The sequence below is a fragment of the Podarcis melisellensis genome (genome assembly GCF_964234715.1).
Source record: "Podarcis melisellensis genome assembly, chromosome: 8".
Taxonomy (NCBI): Eukaryota; Metazoa; Chordata; class Lepidosauria; order Squamata; family Lacertidae; genus Podarcis; species Podarcis melisellensis.
Genome location: NC_138540.1, coordinates 20,051,733 through 20,071,923, shown reverse-complemented (window position 1 = coordinate 20,071,923; position 20,191 = coordinate 20,051,733). Strand labels below are relative to the sequence as shown.

Below are 20,191 nucleotides of genomic sequence, written 5' to 3'. Positions count from 1 at the left end.
TTAGGCTGAGATAGTGACCGGCTCAAGTTCACCATTGTAAGAATAGTTTTGCATGGTATTTGTTGTGGGTTCACTTCCCCCATCTGAATTTAATTTATGATAAATAAGTGGGAATGTCTTTACTTCTTATTGAAGTGGGGCAGGGAGTATCTGGGCTCTGGCATGTGATTTTTACAGAGAGACATATCTTGGGCTCCCTTATTAATTTGACTTTTAAATGATCAGGCGACGGGAAAGTGCCTGAGAGCTGCTGCTGCTAACCAGAGCGGACAATACTGGGCAAGATGGACAGATAGTCTGGCCTAGTATAAAAGAGCATTTTCATGTTTCTTTGTTGCAGAAAAGCAACACATGGCATCTCAAAAGATTAACTGACTCATTTTGGTAGTGTGCTTGTGGAGAAAATTACCTGGTACCATGTGCATGCAGCAGGCAAGGAATGTAATGGATATGCGAGCAACTAGACAATACAGCCTGTACTCTGCATCTATAGATAAAGTTGGCGGCTGTTGCAAATTTTCTCATTCCTTCAATTCAGTAACGCTTTTAGGTGTGTCATGGGAACTCTCACAGTTACTGAGTACTGTTCTGAAAAAGCTTCATGTTCTGAGCTGCATATATACAATTCTTCCTTTTCCTGCTAATTGGGGTGTGTTTGAGGTATGTGTAATAAAAATGGAAACTGCTGCGAAGGTTCCTTAATTTTTGAACTGCTTGATGAGACCCGAGCATCTTACATAGGTGAGTGGAAGCATCTGTGCTTTGGAGTTTTACCCCTGTACCCATGAGGACTATAAACGTGACTTCCTTATTGAGCAGGACAAGCATAAATTATCCAGTGAAAGAAACAACAAAATGACAAACAAAATGAATTTCAATAGGGACAAATGTAAGAGTCTGCATTTAGGCAGGAAGAACCAGCTATAAAAATATAAGATGGGGGGACACCTGGCTTGCCAGTAGTACATGTGAAAACGATCTAGGGGGTCTTAGTAGACTACAAGCTTAACATGAGTCAGTAGTGTGATGTAGCAGCAAAAAAACCTAATGCTATTCTAGGCTGCATCAACAGAAGTATAGTGTCCTGATCAAGGGAAGTAATATTTTAAAATGTGGCTCTTTGGGGGGGGGCGCGTTATTGGATTATTGTTTTGATTTAGATTTTATATAGAGTAATACCTCTGGTTACATACCATCCTCCTTGCGAACGCTTTGGGTAACCAGCTCTGCTAACCCGGAAGTAGGTCTCCTGGAAGCAAACTTTGCCCCGAGATGTGAGTGGAAGTTGCGCGCCAAAGGCGCGCGCGCAGTGGGAGGCCCCATTGGCAAAAGCGCACCTCATGTTAATAATAGATTCAGGATAAGAACGGACCTTCGGAACAAATTAAGTTCGTAAACGGAGGTACCACTGTATTGTGATCTTTTTTTGTGAACCGCCCTGAGATCTATGGGTATAGGGCAGTTTATAAATTCAATGAATGAATGAATATTACTACTCTATTCTGTTTTGATCAGACCACACCTGGAGCCTTATGAGGAATGGTTGAGGGAACTGGGTATGTTTATGCTGGAAAAGAGGAAACTAAGAGGAGATGTGATAGCCAATGGCTACAAGTTACAAGAAAAGAGATTTCAATTAAACATCAGGAAGAACTTTAAGACAGTAGGAGCTGTTCAACAATGGAACGGACAAGGTGGTGGATTCTCCTTCCTTGGACGTTTTTAAGCGGAGGTTAGATGGTCATCTGTCATGTATGATATAATTGAGATTCCTGCATTGCAGAAGGTTGGACTAGATTCCATCCAACTCTACAATTCTGTGATTCTATGAAAAATGATTGGAGCAGGACTGGGGGTTGCTGTGCCTTGATTCTGTTTCCTTGTTTTGTATGTCTCCATCCCTGGATAGAGAAACCTTTCATATTGGGGATGTCCTGTAGCAAAAGTTTCATCCAGCTATGGCAGCTAGTGGTTTTTTATTATTATTATTATTTAAATGACTATTACACAAAAGACAGCTGTGTAATTTAATACACCAAACTGAAATAAGTCACCATTACTCCTGGAAGCAAGGCTGTCGAAAGGGGAGAGGAATGGGCATGGTGCCTTAAATAATAAATTGGTCAGATTCCTGGAATGGGCAGGGGATGTCATTCAAACTTCTTGAAGGTGTTGATGAAGGAAAATTTGTTTGTATATTTAGCAGACAATGCAAGGCCCAGCAAGAAATAGAGGGGTGGGTGGAGAAGCATTGCATTTCTGGCAGGAAAAGGATTCCAAACTTTGAGTTAAGAGAGGGGCTGTGACAGCCTTGAATTTTCTTGGCTTCTCTGACTGCTGAGCCTTTCTCTGCAATATCCTATTGTCTGATAAGTCCTAGCCAGGCATATTTCAAATAAAGCGTTTCAATCCTTTTAAGAAGGTTGAACTATCTAGATGGGGCTTTAGAGTCTGGTGTTCTCTCTGCGTCCGCAACTCTTGCTGTACTGTGTGCATTTTGTAAGTCTCACATAGTCTTGTGTTTTTCTGGGTTGTGTTTGCACTAATTCCTGCAGCTGTACAAGAATCGTGATGAGTCAAAGTTGGCTAGAGCTACCAGCAGAGCAAGCTGTGCAACTGTTGCCAAACTGTAAAAAAAGTGGAGATGACCCCTTCTCGAGATGGCAGAAATTTCCAAAATGCCAATGGCTGAGTCATCTCACTGTGTTTTGGCAAGTAAAGCCCTGTCAGTCCTTCGTGTTTTCTTGTCTAGAAACTTAGCTGAGAGACCTAGCTGCCCTGAAACAATGGCAGAGCCATGGGAACATTCTTTGAGGAAGGACAGTAGCTCAGTGGTAGGAAATCTGCCTTGCATGCAGAAGGTTCCAAGTTCAATCCCCAGCATCTCCAGTTACTGCTGGGAGAGCCTCCAATCTGAAGCCTGAAGTATTGATGCCAGTCAGTACAGACAGTATTGAGCTGGGTGAATCAATGGTCTCTTGACTCTGTATAAGACAGCTTCCTGTGTTCCTGCTGTGTTCCTGCTGGATGCACCTAGGATATGGTGACCAAATTTCCAACACAGATCATCATTGCTGAGGCACTACACTCTGATCACAACCTTAAGGGTTAGAACTTGGTGAAATAAATGACACTGTTCGCTGTAGACCTTAGCATGAAGTACAGTGGTACCTCGGGTTAAGTACTTAATTCATTCCGGAAGTCCGTTCTTAACCTGAAGCACCACTTTAGCTAATGGGGCTCCTGCTGCCGCTGCACCGCCAGAGCACAATTTCTGTTCTCATCCTGAAGCAAAGTTCTTAACCCGAGGTACTATTTCTGAGTTAGCGTAGTCTGTAACCTGAAGCGTATGTAACCTGAAGCGTATGTAACCCGAGGTACCACTGTAGTTGCTTTAGGCAGTGATTTCTACAGAAAGTCTGACATTCCTCTTTCTGCAGTGTGTGTGTGAGAGAGAGAGAGAGGGAGGGAGAGAACTTTTCCTTTAAGGTACAAAACTGTCTACGGTCAGCCCTGGAAAATTTTGAGAACACATTGACTGTGTGTGTTCGAAAGCTCAGGAATTGAAAAGGGTTTGAGGATCTGCCCTACATTTACTCTATTATTTTGAACCTTTATTTCACACAAAGTGGACCAGGTTCTGCTAATGAGAAAGCCCTGAAGTGCAAAGGTGGTGTTCATGCTCCCAATAGTCAAGCCTTGGGTTTCTATTGTCTGCTGCAATGCTTTCTTCAAGACTTCCGAAACAACCTTACTGCCTGGGCCCCAGAAACCTCATTACTCTGGGCACTATCTTGGATAATGGGGTGGACCTGTACATTCTTCTTTCTTTGACTTTCCTTGCAACTTCTGAACTTTTAAAAATAACTTTAAAAAAAACAAAAACCATTTGCTGCCAATTTTATTGCTTTCTATTCTGCTCTTAGCAGCAGGTTTTATCGACTCCTGCGTGTCACGTTTTACAGCCTAAGATGCTATTCTGTTAGTGACCCTAATTTATATCCGTTTTCCTACTTCCATTTCCCACTCACCCCTATGTGAGGGTGTGCGGGTTTTAAAAAGTGACCCACAAGAGCCTGTGTTTCTCAGATATAGCCAGAAAACCCTTGTGCACGAGAACAGGTTAAAGGCCTATCTAGTCCAGCTTTCTTTTCTCAACGTGATTAACCAGAAGCCCACAAACAGGACACGAGTGTAACTCTGTGACCCTGCTGTGTAAAATGCATGCCATTATTATGCCATCACAGTGCATGGCACTTATACAGATTAATGAACACAGAAAAATCCCTTCCGCAAAGAGCTGAAAATTGAAAAGTCAATGGAGGGGGAGGATATATATATATGCATACTGTTCCGTTACCCATATGTGGTCTTAGTGCCCCCCCCCCCCGCATCTCTTACAAAAACTAAGGGTTTGTGTGGAATGACTTCACAGAGGAGTTGAGCTTTAAAGTGGGAGATAGACTCTGAAGGTAAAATGACAAGTAGGCTGTGTTGGATTTGTGAGTGAAGAGAAGAAAGACGACACAGTTGACATTTAAGGTGAAGCAGAAGCTGGTCTAATTGTCAAAGGTGATGAATTCTGACTAGAAGGACGAAAGTTAAGGAATGACAATGAAAAGTTTGAGAGAAGAAGGTTGCAATGGTCTTGATGATGTGATTTTTCCTCCCTTGTAGGGGCTGAAAGTAGGAGCGGTGGGGCAACCTGAGATGTGAGAGCACAGGACATAGGGGCCAAGGGGGCTTCATTCCCCCAATGAAATATTTAATAGGACTGGGTCCCCCCAAAGTTGATGGGCATTGCCATTCAAATGGTGTGCATGCACCGTGTCATGTGATCAATTTTTGGGGGTGGGGCTTACCTGGCTCTCCCCCCAATATTTTATTCAAGTTGGCACTCCTGGCACAGAATGCTATGAAAAGTATGTGTGAATAAAGTTCCAGGGAGGAATAGGACCTTGAGGTAGGTGGCCCCTTCTTCCTCTCCTGCCAAAGGCACAGGCCAATTAAATATATCTATTTCTAAAATAATTTATATGCTGCTTTTAAACCAGAAGTTAACAATGTGGTGTGCAACAAAACTTGTTTGTTTTTAGAAAAATATTTGGATACTATTTCATAAATGAATCAAAGCAACTTACATCAAAAATACATAAAACCATACCAAAAAAAGTTTAAAACAGACATAAATTCATCATTTTGGAAACATGTACTCTTAATAGCCTACATACTCCTGGCAGAATATAAACCTTTTCAGCAGATGATCCTCTTGTCCAAAACATATGAAACAGCATTACGGTTCTTTAAAATTGCATCTGCGGTATCTAAGGGCCAGTTAAAAACTGGTAAAATGTAACCAAGGCCCAGGAAAATCTAACTGAAGAGGAGTTTTTACTAGTCAATGAAATACTGTATATCTTCTGTCACCTGGATATCGAGAGAGAGTCCATTTTGCAAAGGGGGTGCCAGCAGAGAGAGCCTGTCTCCAAGTGGCCATTAGATAAAGATCAGCAGGCTGATGCAGGACCAAGAGGGCTTCTTCTGATCACTGTGGTGTGCAGGTAGAGCTACACAGGTGGAGCCATTGTTTCAGATAACGTGGTCCTAATCTGTGTATGTCCTTGAAAGTTGTCACCAGTACCTTTAAACTTGGCTCTGGAGCAAATCAGCAGCCAACACCCTTTTCTCAGCTCTGGTGATGTTGGTGTTATATGGTTTCCCACTTAGCAGTCTAGCTGCAGCCTATTGCTTCCAAACTTGCCGCCATCACTGCATCCCAACTGCCCTGTCCCACCTGATTAGGGAAGAGCATGGTTCTTGCATGAGAAGTAGAGACATCACCTTGCCAACAAAGGTTCGTATAGTTAAAGCTATGGTTTTCCCAGTCGTGATGTATGGAAGTGAGAGCTGGACCATCAAGAAGGCTGATCGCCGAAGAATTGATGCTTTTGAATTATGGTGCTGGAGGAGACTCTTGAGAGTCCCATGGACTGCAAGAAGATCAAACCTCTCCATACTGAAGGAAATCAACCCTGAGTGCTCACTGGAAGGACAGATTGTAAAGCTGAGGCTCCAGTACTTTGGCCACCTCATGAGAAGAGAAGACTCCCTGGAGAAGACCCTGATGTTGGGAAAGATGGAGGGCACAAGGAGAAGGGGACGGCAGAGGACGAGATGGTTGGATAGTGTTTTCGAGGTTACCAGCATGAGTTTGACCAAACTGCGGGAGGCAGTGGAGGACAGAGGTGCCTGGCGTTCTCTGGTCCATGGGGTCACGAAGAGTCGGACACGACTAAACGACTAAACAACAACAACATGGTTCTTGCAAGCCTGTTGCTTTATTTTAATGTCTCTCTTTAGGGAGGGTTCAGAAACATCCTGCTCTGTTCCTCTAGTGCCAGTATTGAGATTCATGCCCGGTCCACAAGTCCTGGCTTCCCACAGCTTGTATGGACCTGCCTGTCTGCCAGGATCTCTGCATTGTCACTTGTGGGGAAAGATGTTGGCAGAGGGGCGGGCGAACACAAAAGGTGCAATGAATCATAGAATCGGAAGAGACCACAAGGGCCATTGAGTCCAACCCCCTGCCAAGCAGGAAACACCATCAGAGCACTCCTGACATATGGTTGTCAAGCCTCTGCTTAAAGACCTCCAAAGAAGGAGACTCCACCACACTCCTTGGCAGCAAATTCCACTGTCAAACAGCTCTTACTGTCAGGAAGTTCTTCCTAATGTTTAGGTGGAATCTTCTTTCTTGTAGTTTGGATCCATTGCTCCGTGTCCGCTTCTCTGGAGCAGCAGAAAACAACCTTTCTCCCTCCTCTATGTGACATCCTTTTATATATTTGAACATGGCTATCATATCACCCCTTAACCTCCTCTTCTCCAGGCTAAACATGCCCAGCTCCCTTAGCCGTTCCTCATAAGGCATCGTTTCCAGGCCTTTGACCATTTTGGTTGCCCTCCTCTGGACACGTTCCAGTTTGTCAGTGTCCTTCTTGAACTGTGGTGCCCAGAACTGGACACAGTACTCCAAGTGAGGTCTGACCAGAGCAGAATACCGTGGCACTATTACTTCCCTTGATCTAGATGCTATACTCCTATTGATGCAGCCCAGAATTGCATTGGCTTTTTTAGCTGCCGCGTCACTGAACTCAGGAAACCTCACCCCAAGCTCAAATGGACTGAGAAACACTGAATTACTTGACTAGTGCTCTTCCTGTATGTGGCTTATGGTGTTTTCTTGCACACCGACGTAGCTTGAGCAGATAAGGCTGCAGTTGGATACGACTGGTGATGGGCAGAGTTAGCTCGCTGGTGCTTTTTGTACTGCGTCCAGAAGAAACTCAGCTTATCATGGCATATAGTACCAATTTTGCTGTAAGGTTAGAAGCATGGGTTGGGTGGGTTTGTGGTTTTAATAGTGCCAGTGAGGAAGCAACTTGTGTTGAGTTTCGTTTAAAGGATTGGGAGCAAGCCATAGGCTTGTGAATTTCCCCTTTTTGGTGGACCAGTTTCATTCTCCATTTGCACGTTGCTGTAAGCATAGCTTGCTGTGGTGTCTGAGCAGGGCAAACTGTGGTTAGCATTAACCTCCAAATCATGGTTTTGAAGTGGACTTGCAAACCATTATTGCTGGATCCAGATGTCTCAGCAAAGTGTGGTTAGAGCCACTGAGAATGGGGTGAGAGTGTGTGTGGCGGGGGTGTCAGTGAGGGGAAGGAGCATGCCAGCCCAAGATGCTTTCCTGATGGTCTGAATCGAGATTTGTGCGTAAAGGATTCATTTTCAGCTTAATTCCAGCTAAATAACAAGTTTAAAATCTGGTGGTAATAACAGCTATTTTTCAAGTCAAATGAATTGTGCCTTTTGTCTGCTCCTAATAGATGAGGCTTCAAAGACCATTGTTTGAGCCACAATCCTAGTTAATATCCTGCTTTGACAGTCTTTTCTTTATTTTAATCAGCTTAAATACTGAAGCATTAGATATCTTTACAGCCACTATCACCGAAACCTACTTTAGGAGGGGGAGGAAGGATTGCTTAGCATAGCAGAATAACTGTAACCTTGTGTACGTTGTGTTGGCTTCATGCGTTTTGCTGAACAACTGTAACGTTTGAGGGAGATCCTGCCATTTTTCTCTTGGGGTGAGTAAATAGGCTCAGTTGGGAATGTCCCACCTCTTGCCTGTCTGTTGTGAAAGGCCCCTGGGATAGGTCCCTGAATAACTGGGACAGCATATACACTGTATATATACTGCTCCAGTTTAGAGTGGTGCTGTCTATAAATTAATAAATAATGGCAATGTCTTCTGTCTGCATGGTTCTTGGAGCTTAAACATGGTCCATGAAGTCTCCCATTTCAATCATAAATCTACCATACGTTTATTTGTTGGACTTGGGTACGCTGCTATCTCTTGGCCTCCATAGTCCCTGACTTCTTTGTTGGGTATGGGAACCTGCCTGGGAAGTTGGTGAGTCAAACCAAGATGACAGCCAGCACTAGTGCCAGTCTAGGGATCCCTGTGTGCCAGAGCGCACACAAATTTTTGGTAGGTGTTCAACACCCACACCACGGGGCTCTGATACGACTTCCAGTTTCTACATGCAAAGCCTCAGAAGTGACCACTGGTAGAAACCGGAAGGGGCATCAGAGGTCTCGCGAGGCCTCCAACATGACCTCTGAGGCCCTGGAAGCGCTGCTGTGGGGCCAATGTAACATGATGTCATGAGATCATGTTACATCGCAGGTGTCACTGGGCACCCACAATCAGGGGGCCAAGTCAGCACCCCTGACAGCAAGTAAGAGGACAAACTACCAATGTCAAAACCGCTGGGAAGAAACAGGCTGGATTAGTGGCCAACTGTGGGTTTGGTGACAAAGGAGAAGTTGCTGGCCTGTTTGCAGGTCCTGGAGACCTCATGGAACATCCTGGCTGCTTCCCAAGTAGTATATATAAAGGGGAACCTAGGAAGCTGCCTTATGCTGAGTTGGACCATTGGGCCGTCTAGCTCAGTCTGGTCCATAACCATCTAGTCTGCATTGACTGTTTGCAGCTCTCCAGGCAAGAATTCTCTCCCAGCCCCACCTGGAGATGCTGGGATTGAAAATGCAATCTTCAGCATTCAAGGCAAATGTTCTACCACCGAGCTACAGCCTTTCCCCCAGGAGGTGATGGAGCAGTGGCCCTATCCCTTTGTCAAGATCCCAGGGTTAGCTGGAAGAAGCTGTTTTGGGTGCCATAAAACAGGCTCCTTTTCCTTATCCCAGGCTACAAAGAAATCTGGAATCTGGCTCCATTGGGGGGAAGCTTTAAAAAGGGCATCCGCCCGCTGAGGCACAGAACTGCTGAGAAACTGACTGGACTATTGACTCCATAAGTGTGAGGTAAGAATGACTGAGAATTGTCTATATCATAGCCCTTTGATCACTCTGGAAGTGTTCAATACGTTCTAAGGAGCCCTCTCATTGGATTTATCCAGTGTGATGCTGTGAAGTGAATCTTGAGGCCAAGCTGACATTGAGCAGTTCCAGTAGGCATGCTGGTCCCCCAGCAGTTAACACGTCCCTTAACAAAATATAGGCTCCAACAGAGTGAAAAACACAAAACAGTTCAGTCAAAGAGAGAGGCATATCAGTTCTTCTGCAAATGAAGATAAATCCAGTGTCCTGTCCTTGATGAAACAGCCTTGGGGCAGATATCCTAATTTTCAGTATAATAATTTGCAGCTATGAAAAGCTCCTCGTAAATGCATTGTCTGGTTGATAAGTGCCATTATGAGCATTGGGGCTGGGAAACGGAGGTTCCTAGCTCAAACCAGATTGCTGGCGGTGCATCGGTCATTCCAACAGCAGTTAGTTACATAGAATACACATGCTGTGGCTTCGAGGGATTTTTTTGTTGTACGTTGCTGAAGATAGATGCTTTTGGATGAGTGGTGAGCACGCTTGTTCAAACAATCCTCTTCAGGTTCTCTGCCGCAAATGAAGCAAGGGTCGGTGGCAGCTTGCGCAAAGTAACCACGATGATGATGGATGTGTTAGCAAATGTCTGTAAACAGAGCCGCTCTTCTCTTTGCCGATCTCTTCTTTTTTTAACATCTTGAGGAAACAATCTCCACATTTTTAGTGAAGCCGGATTTGCTTACAGAAAAAGCAACAGTTATTTAATACACTTTGTCACTGGAAGTAAGTAGGTGGGCTGTGGTGTGTTTTGTTGGCATTTCAATTGCAATGTATCGACCCATTTACCAGTTAGGATAGTAGCTGTTGTGAACAAGCATTAATGGTAAAGGTAAAGGGACCTCTGACCATTAGGTCCAGTCACGGATGACTCTGGGGTTGCAGCGCTCATCTCGCTTTACTGGCCAATGGAGCCAGTGTACACCTTCCAGGTCATGTGGCCAGCATGACTAAGCCACTTCTGCCAAACCAGAGCAGCGCATGGAAATGCCTTTTATCTTCTCACCGGAGCGGTACCTATTTATCTACTTGCACTTCGATGTGCTTTAGAACTGCTAGGTTGGCAGAAGCAGGGACCAAGCAACAGGAGCTCACCCCATTGAGGGGATTTGAATCACCGACCTTCTGACCGGCAAGCCCTAGGCTCTGTGGTTTAACCCACAGCGCCACCCAGCTTCAAATACAGATGTTGGCAAAGCACAGGAGCATCGGAAGCTACCTTAAAGCAAGTCAGACTATTTGTGCACCTAGCCCAGAATTACTCTGACTCTTTCTCTCTTGGATCTTGGGCAAAGAGGTCTCTCGCGTCGGCTGCCATCTGGCCAAATTTCTGGCATCTCCTGTAAAGAATGAATCTGGGAGCTGAAAAACACATTCTTTTCTGATCCCATTTCAAGTTCAGTCCCTGTTATCTGTGGGTAGGGCTTGCAGTGTCTGAAACCCTGGAGATCCACTTCCAGTCTCTGTAGTAGACTAGTGGCTTAGCTCAGTATTGGGCAACTTTTAATGTTCCAAGTGTATTTACAACTATTCAGAGCCATCACTTAAATGGCTCACAGGACTTGGTAAGCCATCTGCGGAAGGCTTAATCTTATGTGTTGTTTGCAAGAGGGATCTCATGAACTCCCTGCTATCTTGCCGGGCCTCTTCATTCTCTTCCATCTTGCCCTTGTCTCAGCCCTTTCTTCAATGACTCCCCAGGACCTGCTGGGCATTGTAAGGAAACAGTAGCCACCAAGCAGCCAGTGGGATTCAGCAGCAGTATGGCAGATCACCCAGCCAGTACCTCAGGATTTATTTATTAAATTTATACATTGATTTTTGGGCAAGATTTGGCTTACAACATTTAAAATCCAGCAGCCAGGTACAATAGGGAAATGTAGATAGGTGTTATCTCTCATTTCTGGTCCCTGATGGAACCTGGAACTTGTTAACTATCTCTTCCTTCCAGTGGAAGTGAACAGAATGTGCAATGGGCTTTGTCTGTTTCTGATAGTGAAGAGATCAACCCGCCAACTTGGATCTTCCTTTTATCTGCAGGCGCTTCCGTCCCCCTGGCAATGAAACACTAGCGCAGCAACCATTGTTCACATTTTAAAATGGAAACATTCCAAACTAGGTGCTCTGACTTAAAAGGAATGTGATGAAATCGTCACAAAAGGTTGTTTCTGGGATGCACCATTTATTTGAGTTTATAGATTTGGCTTAACCCCAGGCAGTTAGCTATATCAGGTAACAACAATTTCTTCCTTTCTTCTTTGTGAAAGGAACAAGTCTCCGAAGGGCCCGCAATCTAAACTTGTACATGTCTCCTTTAGACGCTCCAAATGTCAAAAGCATGAAAAGCGTTGGACTTTGATGGAGTACAAGCTTTGATATCTCTGTTTGGTTTAGGCACAAGAACAGTAGCTCTGCACGTCGTCTTTTTTCAGGTTTTCCCATCTCCCTCTTTTTAATATGCCTGTATCACCCCCTTGATGTGTCAGAACTCCTAGAAGTGAGTAGGCAGGGCTGGTTACGAGGAAGATGATGGATGAAGAATGTTTATTCCTTCCTGGAGCTCAGCAAGCTAAATTTAGTGAAGCTTTTGGAGATGAAGGGAATGCTTCATCTTCTAAGGATGAAGACAGGGGCAGAAGAGGGGTGGAAGCATCCAATTATCACTTAAGAGAAGCATTTTTCCCTAATCTTGATTTATCAAAAACCCAATTTGTTCTGTTTAGATGGTGTGGCTTCCTTTTCAGATTTTGTTCCCTCTCCGCCTTCCTTTTGAATCTGGCCAAGATTGCTTTTATGTTACTGGGAGCTTCTCAGTTTGTGAATATAAAATTAGAACTTAATAACAGCCTCATAAATAGGTTCACACAAGTTATTAGCAAACAAAATTTTACTGGATGGCAATTCAGTTTATGTTACTCATGGCACAGGGTGGAAGGGAAAGAATCTTCTTCTTCTTCCTCTTCTTTTAAAAAAGCCTAACAACACAAGAAGAGGCTGCTGGATCAAGCCAATGGCTCAGCATCCTATTCTCACAGTAGCCAGTCAGATGCTTGTTGGAAAACCACAAGGAGGACCTGAGCACAAGAGCTCTCTTCTCTCTTGCCACTTCCAGTATTGGTATTAGAAGCAGTACTGCCTTCAACCATGGAGGCAGAGCAGAGCATTCATGACTTGTAGTCGCCACTGGCCTTCTCCCACGCACCAGAAAGAGGTCACACGGAGAATGGTGACTTCCATCCCTGAGCTGATACACTAGATGTTGATAGTGTCGTAGCGCTTTGCTAAAGTTTTTATTTCCTAGACTTTCGTTCATCATGAACTGAGCGAGTTTCAGCCGCTCAGCCTCCCCACTTCCTTGCCTTGGAGGTTGTCTGTGGGCTCTGCTGCCTAGCAGGCAGAGGTCAAATGTTGAATGAGGGCAAAGAATGAGGGCAGCAAATGCCATCTGAATAATCATGGCACCATAGGGCTGCCATGTTTGTATCTCTTATACCAGACTTTAAAATGTGGCTTTGATTTTATTCCAATAATATTTTGTGGAGCAGCTTTGAGAGCCTTGGGGGAGCTATATAGCAGGATAGAAGCATTCCAAATAAAATCCATACTGGGGTTTTAAAATAACATTGAGCATCTTGCTGGTACAGTAAGGCTTCATTAATGGAATTTTATTTTATCTCGCCCATCATTTAAGAAGCACCTGATAGCATAGTCTTCTCTCTCACAAGCACAGACACACACAATATTATCCTCACATACCTATTATTGCCTCCAAACAAGACTGTAAGGTCAGTTAAGCTAAGAAAGGGCAAAAGCAAAAGTTGACCCAGCCCTCCCAAACCTCCTCTCCCCTTAAGATGCAAAGCCTTTCCAAGTAGTTCAGAAAAAACAGGCATAGCTTACTACCTTGTAAATGCCACGTATTCATGTGCACTGTGCAAAATACTTAATGTGGAACTTTCATTTGGGTTGTCTCTTTATCCTCTGTGTACCCTTGAGAAGTCAGGGTTCCCATGTTCCCTTGATTCAATATCTGCCCGTTGCATCTGAATGCCATTTTCTGGGACTCTTGGGTGGAGAGAGAGCTGTGGTGCTTGGGTCTGGCTTACGGGCTTGTTGTGGGCATCTGGTTGGCCACTGCGAGATCAGGATGATGAACTAGGTGGGCTTCTGGCCTAATCAAGAACCAGGTGCTGCTTCTGATAGATGAATTGCTGAGACTAAGCTGGGAGGTGAATGCATATAATTAGCAAAGTCTAGGGAAACTCTTCTCTCTTGGGTCCTTCAGAGCAATTAACATTTAATTGGTACTGCCTGTGAAAGCAAAGGCAGGGGATTCTCAGGCCTTGTAAACAGCCATTTGCCTGCTTCTTAATGGCAGGTGGAAATTTGCCTTCTGGTCCTGACAACTAGGCTGGCAGGCGTCTGTGAACCAGAAGAGAGTTAGGAGGCCATGGCAGCATCCCAGTTGTCGTGCACCTGTTTTTCATGCGAAAGCTCCCAGTTATCAGTCTCCAGCATCCCCCACCAGTCAGAGCAAACAGTCCAGGGCTGGAAGGACAAAGCTGGACTCGGCATAAGGCAGCTTCTTGTGTTTCCAGGTGTGGCTGACTGAGCTCGCTAAAATCTGCTTAACGTCCATCTTGAGACTTGTGCACCAGCTCAGCAAGGCTGAGCAAAGCTGCTGCAGTTTGTAATCTGAAGTGCAAACTTGTGTAAAGTCTTCAGGTCTGTCTCCTGGCTGGGAGGGAGGACAGGCTGAGTGTGTTGTGTGTGCTGTCTGAAAAGCCATTTCTGTTTTTGGTCATTCTCTCTCCCTGTCTCGTATTGATCTGGTATAGCTGAGTGCTGCACCCAGTTGCTTTCTGCTCCCAATGAGGTTTTTATCGGCGACGGTGCCAGGCAGTTGCTGTTCCCATCTGCAACCTCATTGATTCCGGGTGTGGAACAGGCTCTGATTCGAGCCCAACTGATAAGGCTCCCAGTTTCTTAGCAACCACACATGTCTTGCATGAGCAGAAGCTTGTCCTACTGCAGTAGCAGTGACAATCCTGAATGTCTCCAAATTAGCACCATTTTTTAAAATGAAAAACAAGGTAAGGTGCCTGCTTTTCCCCCACCCCTTGAGATCTTTGGTCCACGATTCTTGTGTGAAGTGGGGATTATGGGAGCTCTTTGTACGTTCTCTGCAGCTGAACTATTTCTCTTTCTTTCTTTCTTTCTTTCTTTCTTTCTTTCTTTCTTTCCTTTAGACTTCCCTCCTTATTTAGTATGGCTGTGCCATGTGTTCTCCTCCTAACTGTTCTTGGGGTGGAAGTAAACAGCAAATCCTCTGACAGTTTGGTATGTATTTTGCAGTGAATTAAAAGCCTCTAAACAAGGCTAGTTCTATCCTTTGAGTCCTGTTGCCTATCCAGAATTTGAGAAACACGGTGACCTCTGCTAGTGTGTGAAAACAGTCAAGATCCAAGGATACCCAGGCATGCAAATCCAGATGATGGAGAAGTCGGGTGCCATCCTGGCACCTGGGCATCGTCACTTGGTCACAAGTGGCCAATAGGCAGGTGCAAAATGTGCCTGGCAAATTTTGAACACCAGTCACAGCAAGCAACATGTTAGAGCCAGGGTGGGGATATCTGTGACATGCCAGTTTTTGATAGGCCAGAACCCTGTCCTTTGGCAGTGATCACTGGGACACATGGGGATTGGAGTCCAACATCTGGAGGGTCAGAGGTTTCCCACCTCTACATTAGAGTAGTCTCTGCTACGTGTAAATGAAGGAGGAGCCCTTCTTTTAAGAATGCACCTCCCAGGCATGCACTTGTAAATATTGGATCATGCGGGGGAATGCCAATTCTTTTTAACCAGGTTGGTATAAGCCATTGATATATGGTTGAAAGCTGGCGAGCATTGCCTGGTAAGTTTCCAGAAGCCAGATGTGAGCTAAGCATGACATCTAGGGTAGGAGGAGCAGGGACTTGGTTTTGTGCATAGCCATCCGTTTGCCTGTTTGCGGTGGTGGCTGGTGTCCATCAGGACGAGGAGGGTGTAAGGTAGGGAACCCAACAGTGGGTGGAGCCAGAACCAATGACAGGTGCAAATGCAGCCAATGGCAGGCAGAGCTACCTGATTCTGATTTTGACCCCATCCTTCCCCTCATGAGTTCTACACAGGTCGCATCTGAGACTGAGGAGGATAAAGCTGACTGCCAGGGCCACCCCTGGACTGGCTGATAGTAAGAAGGCAGGCAGGCGGAGGTTGTCTGAGGTTGGTGGGGCAGTGCCCCCCACATTTGTCCTAATGGGCCAGCGTCTACCATCTCTCCTGCCCCATTACTGGTTAGAAACAGCATTAAACTATTCAACATATGTAGATCTATGCAAATCGGCTGGCTTTGCATGCTATATTCTAGGGGGAACTGACTCTCCAGATGTTGTTTGGCTGCAGCTCCTATAATCCCTGGCCTTGGGCCATACTAGCTGAGGCCGATGGCAGGTGTGGTCTAGCAACGTGGAGGGCAGCACGTTGACTACCACTGCTTTATACAGTTATTGCAGTCCAGATGTCCTTATTACAGGATTCTTTTAATACATACACACACATATATATATATATATATATATATATATATATATATATATATATATATATATATGCTTTCGTAGATTTTCACGGGTACAGGAATGCAGGTTTTGGTGTCCTCGGGTGTCTTCCCGTGTAAAAGTTGGGGTGTCTAGGCGACGTTTCGACGAGGTCTCACTCGTCATCTTCAGGCTGGTGCTTTCGGCTTCTTGTTACTGGAACAGAGCAGGATCTCAGTGTTTGAGTTCCTATAAATACTGTTGAGGGGGTGTGGTGTATAGCCTCCAATGTTCTGGGCAGAGAGGAAGTTCCCAGGCTAGTGTGCCTTTTCTTCTTTTGTTCCTTAATTACTTGAGGGATATCTTGAGTGATTTCTTGAGTGATATCCTGAGTACCACTTAGGTGGGTCATTAGGTGTGGATTAGTTGCTAAAGTCTTTGTGTCTTGACCTCTTGAACTTTGTGAAGAGTTTTTCTGAGAAGATGGCTGTACTGCACTCAAGATATCCCTCAAGTAATTAAGGAACAAAAGAAGAAAAGGCACACTAGCCTGGGAACTTCCTCTCTGCCCAGAACATTGGAGGCTATACACCACACCCCCTCAACAGTATTTATAGGAACTCAAACACTGAGATCCTGCTCTGTTCCAGTAACAAGAAGCCGAAAGCACCAGCCTGAAGATGACGAGTGAGACCTCGTCGAAACGTCGCCTAGACACCCCAACTTTTACACGGGAAGACACCCGAGGACACCAAAACCTGCATTCCTGTACCCGTGAAAATCTACGAAAGCAAATATATATATATATATATATGAATGAATGAGACAGTATTTGCACACTCCTCATTTATAAACTGTGCAAAGTGGGGAATCTTTCTCCTCTGAAGCAGAGCAACCTAGGCCGCACATCTGTAAAAGTAATCCATATTATGCTTTCTGTGTGTGCCGTTCTGTGTCCTCCTCCCCTTCTGTCCTTCCACCAGATGGATGAAGCCTGCCCCAATCATTACAGGTTTGATTTACAAAGCCGATTAAGGCTGAGTGATACACTCTTTCCCCCATGTGTGCTTTTAATCTCCTTTACCTGTTTGTTTGCGGGTGACTCATCATATTCATCTTGATTTAGAGCCTCTAAGGAAGAGGAGGGTGGGTTACTTGTACTGTACAGTAACAGAAGAATTCCCTGAGCTGCAAGCTTGTAGTCTAATTTTAGAAAAACCTGCCCTCTTTCACTGAAGAAAATCCCGTCCCCGGTAAGAGGTTAGCCGTTTGTTGCAATGCCTCACGATCTCACCAGGTTGTTATCGAGTTGCTTCCAGATACAACTCAAAAAGGGTTCGATCTAACCTTTTCTGAAAGCCCTAAACGGTCTGGGTCCAGAATACCTCCTCCTCCCAGACAAACCTGCCTGGCGTGTTAAGATCTTTTACAAATGCCTTTTTCTATCCGGCCACCCATTTCACCTCTGAAGGTCAGGGCTACCAGAGGTGGGGTCTTGGGAGAGGAGCTGCAGCTGAGCAGTTCTTTCCTGCAAGAGATCTAAGGTTCATAATCTGCCTTTGCCTATTTAAACCATGCTGGACTCACGGCTAAGCCAGGAGTGTTTTTCATTGAGGTTGTATTTGGGCCTTAAATTATTTTAAAATCTTGATCTAATTGTTGTCGTGGGGGTGGTGGCTTTTTTAAAGTGGAGTTTAAATGTGCTAGATTATGAATAGGGACTACTTCCCAAGATCTGCTCTACCTTGACTAAGAACCCAGAACAGATTGTTGTCTCCTCCAGACCAGGAGTTTGGAAGCTGAAGTCCTTGGGTTAAAATGCAGTTCTCTCTGTCTGGCCCTGGAGACCCTCCCCAAGCCACGACTCCTTCTCAGGCCACGCCCTCTCTTCCTAGGCCACACCCCTCGCTGGTTCTGATCTGTACCCACCTCAAGTGCTTTTGTGTGGCTAGAATGTGCCCTCGAACTGGGTGATCCCTCTTGTTGACTGCTGGAGAGGTGTGGGTGTAGATGGGGGGGGTGTTGCCTACTCTACAAGTTTCTCATCCCTTGTTATGCCCATGTTTGCCTCTGGTGCCCACCCACCACTGGTATGCCCCCACGCCCGCCCAAGGTTGCCATTTCACCCGTCTGAAGCAAGAGACATTTGAGATAGCAATTTTTTCATTTGTAATTTTTATCCGTGAAACAGGCTATAGTATTTCCGCAAAGCAGCTTAGTCCCCGCTTAAAATTCAACGCACAGTGCCAGTGGCAGGTGCTGTGTCTAAATGAAATTATTATTTATTTAGTCGGCAAATTTCATAGCCTGCTTTTCCGCAATTGTTCTGGCGGCAGGTTACTGTTAAAGTGGGGTTGGGGAAGTACCAATAAAGTTGCAGCGATGGCAATAAAACATTGTCAAGGGAGAGAAGCAAACAAAGAGCTTGGCAATTGGGCAGCACCTTAGTCATAAAAAGGCTTGCCTGAAGAGACCTTGACGGCTCACTTGAAAGGGCCACGTCTCCCGAAGTTGTCTCGCCAAGCTCAGTGGCGGGTTTCTTAGTAATTGGAGTCTCTCATGTCATTGGAAATTTCCTTGGCCCCAGCTCCATAAAGCTACTTAATTAATAATTAGCAAGGATCTTCAGCGGTGGAAGCTTCACTTTTCTGAACCCTTTACAGAACAATTTTATGAAGAGATCTTAGGCCAGTTTCCTGTCAAATAGCAAAAAGGATACATATGGTTTATAGATACTGTCTGTCATGACTGTCTGGGCGCATCTCTGCATATTCCAGAAAGGAGCAGCTCGCTTGCCAACGTGTGTGTGAGTGTGCGTCCGTGCAAACATGCGCCCTCCTCCACAACCTCATCCCTTGCTTCAAAATGTCATGCATGTTGTTGACAAGAAATATATGGCATCCGCCTTCTCGTCACAGCGTTTTTGCCTGAAGAAGAGCTGGCGTGTTGTTGTTTCCCCACCCTATGCTGTGTTGGCACTTTTGCATGCACCCAATGAACATTGGAAAAGCATAATCTTCCACTCGTGCTCTGCTTGCATGTTCTGAAAGTACGCTGAACCCCTTACTCCTGCTTCCTCTGGTTCTCCGCTTGTCTTCAGCTGCCATTTTGGATGGGCCATTTCAGAGCATGTGGACCCTATTTCTATAGCATGGTTAGCCAGTCAAACCCAGTGGCCCAAGCTGGGAGTTTGTGACACTCTGGCACAGGGCTAGGGTTATGCATAGGAAGCTGCCTTCTACCGAGTCAGATCATTGGACCATCAATCTCAGTACTGCCTGCACTGACTGGCAGCCACTCTCAGCGGTTTCAGGCAGGGAGTCTTTCCCAGCCCTACCTAGAGATGCCAGGGATTGACCCTCAGGTCTTCTGCATGCAAAACAGATACTCTACCAATGAATACTACCTTCCCCTGCTCCCCACTTGGCAAACATAGAACAGGGGTAAAAAATGGTCGGTTGGGTTCTGCTGGTAGATCTCTGGATAATTTTCAATAGGCCAGCAAAGGGTTTCTGTCTCCCAATTGGTCTAACAATTGGCACAACAAAAGGGGCTTTTCCTTCTCTCCTGCCCCCTTGTTCCCTCCTGAAATGAATAAACCTGGGGACAGGATTACGAAGGGTAGGTTTGCAGCAGGAAAAGGTGTGGTGTGTGTACACAGCCTGGATCAGCAACACCTGCAGACCCACAACTTCCTCTGGTAAAGGTGAACAGGACTTGAAAGCAAGGCACGCCCATCCTTGAGCATCTATAGATTCTCCTCACCAGTTAGCTGTGACTGCATACAGGAGGAACTGCTTGGTCTTCTTCGTGTGCATAAATGGTTGTGCAAATCTCTGCTGTGAGAACCCAACTTGGGGGGGGGGTTCATTCCAGATGTGAAGATCCGCCCTATGAGAATGAATCTTTCTTGTTTCCTTCCTTTCCTCCTGCTGCTGAATGTTTTTAAAGGCACCCCTTTGGGAAAGCTTGTGCTGTGTACACTTTGCAAGGAATACTAGCCTGTAAGATTTTCCTCCACACACAGTTGTTACTCAACACCCCCCCCCAAAAAAAAAATCCATGTTATTCATGCTTGTGTGTGGGTTGTGAGGCTCCCCTCTACTTATTAGGCAATGTCATGAAACTGGAGTTCAGCTGAGTTTGCGCTC

The 20,191-nt window shown here is 45.3% G+C and overlaps 1 protein-coding gene and 1 long non-coding RNA gene across 3 annotated transcripts in view; one reads left to right on the top strand and one right to left on the bottom strand.

The window, feature by feature from the left end:
- The window catches only part of LOC309376913 (uncharacterized protein C1orf159), a 33,484-nt gene that overhangs the window by 1,854 nt on the left and 11,439 nt on the right, over positions 1-20,191 (top strand). For both annotated transcript variants that reach the window (XM_081923847.1, XM_081923846.1), the window contains exon 2: positions 14,712-14,802. In XM_081923847.1, coding sequence (XP_081779973.1) covers positions 14,712-14,802 — 91 coding nt within the window. The remainder of the gene's footprint in view (positions 1-14,711; positions 14,803-20,191) is intronic.
- Positions 7,127-18,439, bottom strand: LOC309377045. Its single transcript, XR_014171403.1, has 3 exons — positions 17,785-18,439; positions 9,421-10,143; positions 7,127-8,613 (listed from the first exon to the last, which is right to left on the bottom strand). It is a non-coding gene; the product is annotated as an uncharacterized lncRNA (long non-coding RNA).